Source organism: Beauveria bassiana, assembly GCF_000280675.1.
Source record: "Beauveria bassiana ARSEF 2860 unplaced genomic scaffold BBA_S00012, whole genome shotgun sequence".
Taxonomy (NCBI): Eukaryota; Fungi; Ascomycota; class Sordariomycetes; order Hypocreales; family Cordycipitaceae; genus Beauveria; species Beauveria bassiana.
Window position 1 is genome coordinate 126,882 of NW_007930847.1, and position 12,654 is coordinate 139,535.

Consider the following 12,654-nt stretch of genomic DNA (forward strand, 5'->3'; position numbering starts at 1 on the left):
ACAGTATCACGCGGTAGACCGAAAGAGTATCCGCACGTTCTGCAATCCCTTATACCCTGATCTTGAGTTTTTGTAAAAAGTGACTTAGTTACTATATAGTTATTGATAGAAATATTAATATTTAAAAATATTATATTAAATGTTATTTCTAGTAATATTCTAATAAATAATATATAGAGTATAATAAAATATTAAAATATAATATTTTTAAATATTAATATCTTTATAAATATATCTCTTTATCAAATATATAGATTATTAAAATCTTAATTAACTAACTATTCAATAATATATAGAGAAATATTTATTAGATTAAAGTATTATTAGGAGAGGAAAGAGTATTTAAATATATTATATTTTTATATAATGTAGTGTGATGTGGTGTAAATTATAGGATTTAATTTTTAAAATTAAATAGTAATTATATAAAAGTAGGTTTCAATGGTACACCGTAACAGACCCGCGGCAGAAAACACAAACGAAGCGGATGTCGGTCGACATGCTGGCAGATGTACAGCGTCTTGCGAGTCCCATGCATTTGCCGTGTGAAGAGTGCAGCAGCCGTCAGACTGAAACCATCAAATCTGCGAGGGAGCGTGCCGTGGAAAGACTCCAAAACGAGAAAGTGAGCGGTCATCGTATGAGACGGCGGACATTTTGCGCAAGAGGTTTTGCGGAGCGAGAAAAAGAGGCAAGTCCAGAATTGTCGTGTGAGTGGGCGAGACGCCAAGATCGTGCATCATCTTGGCACAAGTGATACCCGGAATAGGCACATTGACCATGGAAGGTGTGTCTCGGATTTGGGCATCCGCAGCCAAGACGGACTATCGTACATACGGTGAGACAAAGGTTGAGCGAAATAATATGAGTTCCTTCGTCCGCGGGTCAACGCGTGGGTGAGCCGTCGTCCACTCGCGCGAGAAAGCAAGCGGATCGTGGCCACCTAACAGCTCCTGCTCAGATTGGGAGGCTGGTACTGTTAGTTCTCCTTGAGTACGCCCACCTTGAAGCCGGCCAACTGTGTCTAGTGACGGGAGCAGGACTCGCATTGGAGGTCCGGTCTCGCCCGTTGCCAACGCGCGGCCTTCATGATACAACAGTGCCGTGTTCGCAACCGAAATCTTCTTGATTGGCTGCGGCGATCCCGGAAGTCGTGAAATGATGATGAGCGAAAGTGTACGTGCTACGCGACATGCTATCACGATGTAGCTGGATGGCGGATTGACAAGTGCCTTTACCGGGGTCTTCAAAAAAACGCAACACCACTGAGCATGCCATCGCCATCAAACCAGTGGGCATCGCGGCCCAGATCCCGATTATTGGCTGGGTTGCCGCCGTTGCGGACGTACTCACCAGTGACCACCGGAAAGCTTCTGAGGCAGATGGCCGGAGAAGACACATCTTGTCAATGGAGGCGTCTTGTGGATGGGGGCGAAATTACCCTGCAGATATCTATTGAGGAATTGTCAGGTCATGTCTCACAACCCCCGCTGGGTCCGGGGGGCTCTGGGATCCTGCATACGGATGGGGTTTCGGCTGCAGAGGCAATGTATGCCCTGTTCGTCTCGCGTATTCGAGATGAACAATCAACACGGTGACGATGGCGGTCACGCACATGGATGTAGCTGCACTGATTGAGGCTGTGGTGCCCCAAAGTGCATCGATTTGCAACAGCGGCAGTGTCGTTGAGGATCGGAGCGCGTGAACGCTGGCTTCTTCAAGTTGCTTTTGAAGCAGGAACTCTTCTTTTGCGGTACGGATCGAGGAAACTCGTTCTAAATCTGCCGTCGAGGCCGGACTCGTTTAGGTAGGACAGACAGCTATCTCTCTGCAGCTGTAGCCGCAGCTTTTGCACAACGTTGAAGAAAAAGACAAGATGATGGAATGAAAGAAATTCGGAATGATGACTTTGCTCGCTGTAAGTCTCCACAGAAGTATTCTGGTGATGATTCAGTACAATTGACACGAACCGAATTATCCACGTACTGATTGGTATATATATGCTGCAGCAGATCAGGGCAGAAGTTACAGATTCATAGCTTCCATCGGGATTCAGTCTACGAAGAATTATATTCGTCGAGAATGTAAGTGACCTCTGCGACGTCTCAAAGGCTGAAGAGAATTGCGAATCAGTAAAACAAATGTGGCCTCGCCTGCATCATCCCGGTCAATACAGGACGCCACCGATGTCCGCCAGTGTGGTGCAACTCGCCGAATCGTGTTCATGACGACATGATGTGTATGTATTCGTATTTTGAGTAGTCATTTCGATGCCCCAAACACATTCCCATCCCGAATTTTTATCCTACTACACCCACCGACGGGCTCCCGATTCATACATCTGAGACCAGCTGGCAGACGCCAAAATTCCGATACGGGTGATGGGAAAGTTGATGTAGATCTTGCGCGACCCCATCTGTATTGCCAATTCTCATCATAAGAGCCGTCATTCCCTACGAAACAGGCAACTGTTTTGCCCATCAGGAAACTTTCTTCACCAAGTTTTCGAGTCATTTTACGTTTTCTGCTGTAACCCCTTTCCGCGACTTGACCTGGCTTGACTGAGTCAATTCCTCTCTCAGCGTCGGCACCATGGAGTTTGACTATGCTTACGTGTGAGTGCAAACTAAATACTTTAAACACACCTTAGATACTGACAATTTGCCACGTGTGTGTAGCCATCTCAAGTTCACTATACCGCCCGCCATTCTCCTGTCACTTTTATACCGGCCCTTTTCGACACCGCTTGACTACTACCGTGTTGCATCGTTGACATGTATCGCTGTGGTGTCAACACTACCATGGGACTCCTACTTGATTCGAGATCACGTATGGACTTACCCACCCGAAGCTATCATGGGACCAAAGCTTTTCAGAGTTCCGATTGAAGAAGTCTTTTTCTTCGTTGTTCAGACTTACAACACCAGCGTCTTGTATCTCATCCTCAACAAAGCTACCACGCATGCTGCGTACCTGCATTCAAAGGCGCACTTGGAGAATCGATTTCACTCGCGCAAGCGCTATGTTGCATGGCTGTTATGCGCCGCTATCGTGCTCGCGGGATACATGGTCTGGAAAGGCGGCCGAGTCACGTATCTCGGTCTGATCATGAGCTGGGCAGGTCCCTTTATGCTGCTGCTTTGGGCTCTGTCTGGTCGTTTTGCTCAGCGCCTGCCGTTAAAGAATATAGCACTACCTATTCTTATACCGACTGTGTATCTATGGATGGTCGACACCATTGCTCTTCGGCGAGGAACCTGGGTGATTCAACAGGATACAAAGACGAGCTTTCATCTCTGGCCGAACCTGGAAATCGAGGAGGCTCTATTTTTCCTCGTGACCAACACCATGATTGTTTTCGGAATGATCGCCTTTGACAATGCTTTGGCCGTGTTTTACGCATTTCCGGCCACGTTTCCAACGGTCACGGTTCTGCCACCGCCGACGACACTTGCAAGAGCGCTTCTCCTAGATTCTGCCTCACAGGACCTGGGTCGCGTCACTGCGATACAAGAAGCCATGGCTCGGCTGGAGAAAAAGAGCCGCAGTTTCCACTTTGCGAGTGCTTTTTTCAACGGACGACTTCGCATCGACCTGACGCTGCTCTATTCATTCTGCCGTGCTGCCGACGATCTCATAGACAACGCGGCGACCCCAGAAGAAGCGCGCCGCAATGTCCTGTTGCTGCGCAAGTATCTCGATTTGCGTTATGAACCGCGGTCAGAGCATACCGAGTGTCGCAGAGAGCTCGAGTCGCTCATCGAAAGCTCCTTTCCACCCAAGACACATTCAGCGCTGCTCTACTTGCCGACTGACCATCTACCTGGTGCGCCGCTGTACCGTATGATTGATGGCTTCGAAACCGATTTGAAGTTTTCTGCGCAAGGAGAAAAGAGTGCAAAGCTCGCAGCGCAGTGGCCTATTGCAGATGAGGCTGACCTCGAGATGTACGCATCTCGCGTGGCAGGGACCGTCGCAGAACTGTGCATCAGTCTATTATTGCATCATACTGCCCACAAAGTGACGCCAGAACTATGGAAACACCTAGTCTCATCTGGTAATTGCATGGGAATGGCTCTGCAATACGTAAACATTGCTCGCGATATCGCCGTAGACGCGCGCATGGGTCGTGTGTACTTGCCAACTGAGTGGCTCAAAGCGTCCAAGCTCACACATGGGGATGTTCTCAGCAGACCCGGCGATGCCAGCGTCTTGCATCTACGTGCCAAGTTACTAAAGCGGGCGAATCGCATGTATGAGGACTGCAGGTTTGCCATTGAGCAGCTGCCTGAAGAGTCACGCGCAGCCATGCGCGTCGCGGTGGAGAGCTACATGGAGATAGGGCGAGCTTTGAAAAGCGGTGATTACGAATTAAAGGCGGGCAGAGCCAGCTTACCTGCACGGCGGCGTTTCTTGGTGGCGTGGAAAGCTATGTATAGGTAGCACAGGGATGAGGACGCGACGATGCAGGATGCTGCGATGAGGCCATGGAGTTATCAGCTCGATCTTGAACACCCCTGTGCGATGTAGCTAATCGTTTAGATAGATCTCGAAATCAATACGAGCTATCATGAGTTTACTGCGGTCTATCATGTAGGTGGCAAGTGCTGCTTTCCTGACTGGACAGATGAATATGCCGACTCACCTTGCCAGCCAAGACAAACCAAGACAAGGGCATGCACACTTTGCTGGTATAAATACACGTATTGCTAAAAGTTCCAAATTCAGGTATACATGCATGTTCCTCAGGTTCATTGTGTAGCACAAATGCGGTGTAAATTAGACACACTACGTCGCTCAGGAGGTATTTAGTCGGCCGAGGACTCTCATCAGTCTTTGAGCGATCCTCCATACATTTCAGCCACAACAGCTCTCAATACAGCACCATGGCTAAGCGGCCTTCCGCCATTGTAGTTGGTAAGTTGTAAAGTTCATTTTCATGTCTCTTTTGACTCTAACATGTGCTCTTCTTTCTCTTCTTCTTAGGGGCCGGAATCGGTGGAGTCGCGTCGGCGGCACGCCTTGCCCGAGCTGGTTTCGATGTCACCGTATGCGAGAAGAATGACTTTACCGGCGGACGATGTTCCTTGATTCATCATGAAGGATACGTAAGTTGATCCAATTGATTTGCTACTTATTTTTTCACGGGGCAATGCCACGACATGGCGCTGACTTTTGGCTTGTAATAGCGCTTCGACCAAGGGCCATCACTGCTACTCATTCCTCGCTTCTTCGAAGAGATTTTTCACGATCTGGGCACATCCATCGAGTCTGAGGGCATTGAAATACTGAAATGCGAGCCCAACTACAATATCTGGTTTCACGACGGCCACTGCTTCAGCGCATCCACCGACCTGGCGAGCATGAAGCTGGAAATCGAGAAATGGGAAGGCGAGGCTGGCTTTCAGCAGTACCTGTCTTTTCTGCAGGAATCTCACAGGCACTTGGAGCTCAGCGTGACCCATGTTCTCCGCAAGAACTTTACGTCGCTCCTCTCCATGGCGCGGCCAAGCTTTCTGCGACACATTCTCAAGCTTCATCCTTTCGAGTCAGTGTATGGCCGGGCGTCGAGGTATTTCAAGAGTGAGCGACTGAGAAGAGTCTTTACTTTTGCGACCATGTATATTGGGCTCTCACCCTATGATGCGCCAGGAATCTACTCTCTCCTGCAATATTCAGAGCTGGCTGAAGGTATCTGGTACCCCCGTGGAGGCTTCCATCGCATCATTGAGGGTCTGGTTGCTGTTGGAGAGCGCCTAGGAGTAAAGTATCGCCTCAACGCACCAATTAATCGTGTCATGGTCGACGAGCATTCAAATCGCGCAACCGGCGTTATTTTATCATCGGGGGAACAACTCAAGGCCGACGTCGTCGTGATCAATGCTGACCTAGTCTATGCAACCAATCACCTACTACCTAGCACACCACGCGCTGAGCGTCTTTCCAAGCAGCCGGCTTCCTGCAGCTCCATCTCCTTTTACTGGGCATTGTCTCGCGAGATTCCCGAACTTCAAGCGCACAATGTCTTTCTCGCTGATGAGTACCGCGAGTCCTTTGACGCAATCTTCAAGCGGCAGGATATGCCAGAACAGCCGTCCTTTTATGTCAATGTGCCGAGCCGCGTCGATGAAACCGCCTCACCAGCAGGTACCGATGCCGTAGTGGTTCTTGTGCCAGTTGGTCATCTAGGAGGGGGTACGACAAGCAAAAAGGACTGGCACAAAATGGGGGAAACTGCTCGCGAATGCGTCATCTCGACACTGGAAGCCCGTACTGGCGTCACTGGACTGAGGGACGCAATAATCAAGGAAATTGTCAATACCCCGGAAACTTGGAAAACTCACTTCAATCTTGATCGTGGCGCTATACTTGGACTAAGTCACGGTTTTTTCAACGTCTTGAGCTTTCGACCGAGTACCAGCAATCCTGATGTAGGCGCGTGCTACTTTGTCGGTTCAAGCACCCATCCCGGAGCAGGTATGCCAATCTGTCTAGCTGGAAGCAAGCTTACCGTAAACCAAATATTAGAGGATTGGAGTATGGAAAAGCCATGGGCTGAAAAAGGTACACCGCCAGGATCGGCGCTGAGCGCGAACGCGCTTGTTCCGCTGGGTTTGCTTTTGGGCATTCTTTGTATGTTGGTGTCGGTGGGGCTGGCAATAAAAATTGAGGGATTCAGATAAATTTATTGTGATTTATTCCACTATCTTTCTAGTCTCAAACATAAGGTATGGGGTCCTCTGTGATGTAACCTCACTACAGTAATTCCGTGTAGGGTTAGAGAGACACTCCCCGCACGAGACGGAGCTGGGCAACAAGTAATAGAATCATTAGTTCTGGCTTAAATAATTCGCTACTTAGATCCCAGTGTGATTCAACTCCAATGCCTACGGCGCACTTACAATCAGCCCATTGGGCATGCGTACAGAAGTTGCTGCCTACGATTTACACCCTTTTGCATGTCATCCCCGCAGCCCTCATGTACATCACGGATCGCCTCCCTATGATGGATATTGGAACGCCATGTATGCGTCCAGCTCCTGGGCCAAGTAAATGCGGGATGTACTGCCACCCCCTCCTTGGTGATAACTTGCATGTCGGCTGAAGTTTGTCAGCACTTACCCCTCAGCTGCCCAGTCATTCAATTATTCTCGTCTCGCATTCCCTCTGGTCCGAGAGTACCAGATGAATTGGGAATTCTTTACCACTACGAAAACAAGGACTCTCTCATGTCGTCAAGCAATGCTACCGATGCTGGTGGCCAGCGTGATCTGCCAGACCTCCCTAGTGGAGATTACACGGTGGGTTGGATCTGTGCAATCCCTCCTGAATACGTCGCCGCCATTGCGCTTCTTGATGAGCAGCACAAGCGATCGGATAATTCGAAGCATCAGTACACGCTGGGGAAAATGGCCGGGCACAATGTTGTCATTGCCGTTTTCCCGGACGGAGAGTACGGTACTGCCACTGCAGCAGCCACTGCCAGGAACCTGCTTAGCACTTTCCCCAATATCACCATCGGTCTCATGGTAGGCGTAGGTGGTGGTGCACCAAGCGAGAAACACGACATCCGGCTAGGTGATGTTGTTGTGAGTGCGCCAGGAAATGAGGAACCTGGCGTTTTCCAGTATGATTACGGCAGGACTATTCAGAACCAGGCGTTTCAGGAGACACAGCATCTGGATAAGCCGCCCTCAGTGCTCAGGGAGGCAGTCAGTGCCATCAAGGTGGCACACGAGATGTACGGCCACAACATACCAGACATGATCACGACAGCCTTGAACAAAGTACCAAGGATAAGAGCAAGGTTTAGCTCGCCAGGCCCGGATTCGGACAAGCTTTATTTATCGACTGTCGTTCATCCTTTCAATGATAATTCGCGATGCGATATCAGTTGTGGCGTGGAAGATTCGCTCTTTGTTTTCCGCCGTGAGCGGCACGAAGATGAAGATGATCCATTTATACATTACGGACTCATTGCCACTGCGAACCAAGTCATGAAAGACGCCACAATTCGGGACAGGCTGGCAAAAGAAAGAGACGTGCTTTGTTTCGAAATGGAATCCGGCGGGTTAATGAACCACTTCCCATGTTTGGTGGTGCGAGGGATATGCGACTATGCAGACACGCATAAGAACAAGGTGTGGCAGGGATATGCGGCCATGACTGCAGCGGCATACACAAAAAGTCTCCTCGAGAAGATCCAGCCCGGCAGCGCCACGGAAGCGGAGAAACTTAGCGAGTTGCTTCAAGATGGTATGTTATTATGAGCTTAATAGATACCGAGATAAGTTGTGCTGTTGTTACGGCCCGCTAAGATAGTTTCAAATCAAGTTCTCTCCTCTTCCCACGAAGCCGCCGCTGGAATCAGCAATCTCCACACATCCTTGCGCCATGACAAAATCACGGAATGGCTGTCACCGCCAGATTACCGGCAGAACTTTAGCACTGCTAAAGGGAAGCATCAGAGCGGTACTGGTCAATGGCTACTTGATAGTGAACACTATAAGTCTTGGAAAACAGACAAATCGTCCTCGTTATGGTTGAATGGCAAGACAGGGTGCGGCAAGACCATTCTCAGCTACACTGTTATTGCAGATCTGGAAGAAGACGAACGTACATCTGATGCATCCCTCTTTTTCTACTTTGACTTCACCGATGTGAAGAAGCAATTCACAGAAAATGCGCTCTGCTCTCTTATTGACCAGCTGTACGACAAAAAGGACGACGCTCGCGCACCCTTGGACAAGCTCTTCGAAAAAAAAGTCCCCAACAAAGACCCCGATTATTACATATTAAATGAGGTCTTTCAGTCGATGATCAAGCTGTGCAGTCAAGTCTGGATTGTTCTTGATGCACTTGACGAGTGCAGCAACCGCAGTAAAGAAAAAGCCAACGGTCTCTTATCATGGATTGAGCATCTACAATGCGCTTGCTCAAATGTTCATATTATGTTCACGAGCCGGCCCGAGCCAGACATACAAGAATCCATCGATACGTGGCACAACTGCAACAAAATCTTACTACAGCCTGGCCTAGTGAGCGACGACATTACTACCTATGTCCATAGAAGAGTCGCGAGGATGAAGTTGTGGCAAAACAAGCCTATATTACAGAAGCTAATGCGGGATACACTTATTCAAGGTGCCAAAGGAATGTATGTGTTGCAAATTCTCACTCGATTTGCTCGACTGATTTTCTAATTCAGCTAGGTTCCGATGGGTAGCCTGTCAGTTTGACACGTTAGAAATGTGCCTTAGCCCTGGGGATGTGGAGGACAAGTTGAAGAATCTACCAGAAACATTGGATGCGACTTATGCCCAAATGATGGGTAGAATCAATCCAGCCTACAAACATCACGCCATTCGAATTCTACAATTCTTGACTTACTCTGAACGGCCACTTCGAATCGATGAGGCGGTTGACGCAGTTACCGTACGATTGACCGATACCCCCCGATTCGAGCCGAGATATCGGCTGGAAGATCCCAAAATGATCGTTTGCTACTGTCCTGGTTTCGCTGTTCTGGTTGAAGCGTATGACCAGCGGGCGAAGAAACACGTCATTGAACTACAACTTGCGCATCTTTCCGTTGAGGAGTATTTCAAGTCGGATAAACTCGAAAAAGACGTAGCAGGGTATTTTGAAGAGGTTACTGCGGCCAAAACTCTTACTGAAATCTGCGTCTCGTACTTGATGACTTTGAGAGGGCCGACTCTACGACGGCAGCTGTTGGAGCAATACCCCTTTGCCAAGTACGCAGCTAAATACTGGTCAAAATTCGCATTCACGGTGGAATCATGCAGTGACGAAGTGGTTGAGCTTGTCAAAAATTACTACTCAGCTGCAGCTCACGAAGCATTCAGCATAGGTTATCAAATCTCTAGCACAGACTACTATTACAAGGACAACAGCAGCGACACAGTCACGCCCCTCTACTACGCATCTTTCAGCGGCTTACTTAATTCTGTGAAGCTTATCCTAGCGCTTGGCTTTGATTCAGACATTGATCAAATACAAGGGTATTACGGTTGTGCTCTGATGGCGGCTGTAGAGCGAAAACATTTGGCAATCGCGACAGCGCTGCTCTCCCGCGGAGCAAATGCGAATATATATAGACGCGCTAAAACTCCACTGAGCGTTGCCATATCGAACAATGATATCGCAATGGTAGAGTTACTGATCGACCATCGCGCGAATGTGAATCATCGAGGACGCGGCGGAGTTGGCCCTCTCGCGCATGCAGTGGAGCTTGGGAGCATAGCAATAGTATCATTGTTACTCCAAAACAAAGCCGATGCAAATGCATCTTACGGCAGGAGATCCTCCACACTCTCCATTGCGACAAGGGCGGGACATACCAAAGTAGTTCAGGCACTTCTCAATAACGGTGCAAAGATCGATTTCAATACTTTCGATGCGGCCGTCACGCATAAACAGAATGATATTCTGCAGCTCTTGCTCGACAAAGCCGCCGAGGACGAAACAGCTCGCAGCGGTTTGGGGTCAGCTCTTCGCTCTGCGTCGCATCATGGACAAGAGGACATGGTCCAAAAATTGCTTGATCATGGTGCCGATGTAAACTTCCAGGATAATTACATTGGTAGTGTTCTCATGGGTGCAGCAAGAGGGGGGAACGAATCCATATTTCAGATGTTGCTTGCTCACGGCGCCACGTTGATGTGGTCGCACAGGACATTTGAATCTGAACTTGCAGCTACTGTGGAAGGTGGTCATGCAAAGATGGTTCAGCTCGTACTTGAACATGCCGCTGAAGGAATCAACCAACGCAAAATTTCTTTAGACGGGGCACTTGACAAAGCCTGCTACGGGGGGTTTGAAGGAATTGTGGACATCTTGCTTGGCTTCGGTGCCAATGCCAATGCATTTTGCCGTCCTTCTTATGTTCTCGAAACTGCGTCACAGGAGGGGCATATAAATATAATGAAAAAGTTGCTGAACGCTGGCGCAGACCCAAACAAAGGCGCATTTAGCTCTTCTCCCATCTATTCCGCGACACGGACCGGGAATGAAGCAGCAGTTCAACTCCTGTTAGATAGGGGTGCCGACATCAATGCACTTACTCGAGGAAACAATAATTGTGCCATTCAATGCGCAGTGGGTATGGGAAACCTCACAATGGTTCGTTATCTGGTACAAAACGGCGCAAATGTCAACGTACAGGGAAGCTTCTATGGCAGTTGTCTACAGAGAGCATCTGCTAAAGGACACCATGAAATGGTGGAATATCTGTTACAGGAAGGTGCTGACGTTAATATTCAAGGCGGCTTTTACGGTGACGCTTTACAAGCTGCAGCAAGGCGTGGACACCACAGCATGGTTAACTATCTAGTGGCGAGAGGTGCCAAGGTCAACGCAGAGGGTGGGCGGTACGGCAGTGCTCTGGAGGCTGCGTCTGCGAAAGGGCACCGTGAAGTAGTCCAATGCCTGTTGGATAACAATGCGAATGTCAATATTCAAGCAGGAATGCACGGCGGTGCTCTTCTGGCCTCCTCAAGAGAAGGCCACGCTGAAATTGTTCAACTGCTGCTTCAGAAGGAGGCCAACTTGGAAGCAGTAAACTCACGCGGGCAAACAGCCCTGTCTGTTGCATCAAACTTCGGCCATCTACATATTGTGGAAATTCTTTTATTACATGGAGCTGAGAGAAACACAAAGGATTATTTTGGTCGCACACCCCTTTTCTTAGTTGCTTCTAGTACAGGTCGGCAGGACATGATCAGGCTCTTACTGGACAATGGCGCGGAAGAAAATACCAGAGACCTCTACAATTCTACACCATTGATGGCTGCCATAAAAAAAGGACACGTCGATGCTGTTCAGTTACTTCTCGCAGAAGGGAGGCTGGATAAAAACGCAACTGATTACCAGGGCCGATCCGCGATGTGGTGGGCGAAGGAAACAAACATTCAACTGGTGAATGTCCTTGTGTCGTACCAACTACCCGATGAAGAACATGTCCGGAACACAAAGAATCCCCTCGTGGTAGATGACGCGTTGTCTTGGTGCGACATATGTCTTCGAGAAATCATGTACTCGAGCGTGTACCGTCACTGCAAGGTCTGCGCTGGCGGAATGCAGTTGTGTGTTGAGTGTTTTCAAAACGGATTTCGTTGTTTCAATGGCAATCACAACTTGTTGCTATACCGAGGCGGGAGGAAACAGACGAGTATGAAGACATGAGTGAGGAAGACGACATATATGAAAACGACTAGATGAATTTAACGTACATGTGTCATGGAATCTCGAAAAGATGATATACCAAGTGAGCAGTGGATTGGTAGAGAATATCAGTACTAGGGATAAAACCTAAATTGCTCTATAAGATGGAATCAAGATTGAATTATGAGAAAGGCGGCACTTTTGGTCGCGCTTGCATACTGCCCTGGAAGTTTATTTTGAAGCTCTAGCTGCCAGAATTGGCACTACTAATACGTGTGCCAACTCACCGAAACCGAACTTTTGGACAGTGGTGCAATGATCTCTTCTTGTTATTTATGCAGAAGAAGTGAGGCTCGGAGCCCTTATCTGCCGCGCGACTGGTCGGGCCGCATCGTCAACGTGTCGAGCGTGTCGTCGTCGATTGGGCTACAGAGGGCCAGTCCGTGTACGCGGGCTCCCAAGGCGGCGCTC

General features: G+C 48.8%; 3 protein-coding genes across 3 annotated transcripts; 2 read left to right on the top strand and 1 right to left on the bottom strand.

Annotated features, from left to right (window-relative positions):
- Window positions 1-274: 274 nt before the first annotated feature.
- Window positions 275-1,617, bottom strand: BBA_04943 (putative carotenoid oxygenase; the record flags this gene model as incomplete). The annotated part of the gene is made up of 4 exons (XM_008600040.1): window positions 275-278; window positions 838-1,209; window positions 1,354-1,452; window positions 1,523-1,617. The coding sequence occupies 4 exons, from the start codon at window positions 1,615-1,617 to the stop codon at window positions 275-277; spliced, it is 570 nt and encodes a 189-aa protein (XP_008598262.1).
- Window positions 1,618-2,592: 975 nt separating this feature from the next.
- Window positions 2,593-4,443, top strand: BBA_04944 (phytoene synthase/lycopene cyclase; the record flags this gene model as incomplete). Its single annotated transcript, XM_008600041.1, has 2 exons — window positions 2,593-2,615; window positions 2,679-4,443. 2 exons carry the CDS (start codon window positions 2,593-2,595, stop codon window positions 4,441-4,443), a joined length of 1,788 nt encoding a protein of 595 aa, XP_008598263.1.
- A 443-nt stretch (window positions 4,444-4,886) lies between these two features.
- On the top strand, window positions 4,887-10,042 carry BBA_04945 (phytoene dehydrogenase; the record flags this gene model as incomplete). Its single annotated transcript, XM_008600042.1, has 7 exons — window positions 4,887-4,917; window positions 4,987-5,108; window positions 5,190-6,477; window positions 7,138-8,256; window positions 8,335-9,157; window positions 9,213-9,969; window positions 10,022-10,042. The coding sequence occupies 7 exons, from the start codon at window positions 4,887-4,889 to the stop codon at window positions 10,040-10,042; spliced, it is 4,161 nt and encodes a 1,386-aa protein (XP_008598264.1).
- Between the last annotated feature and the right edge of the window lie 2,612 nt (window positions 10,043-12,654).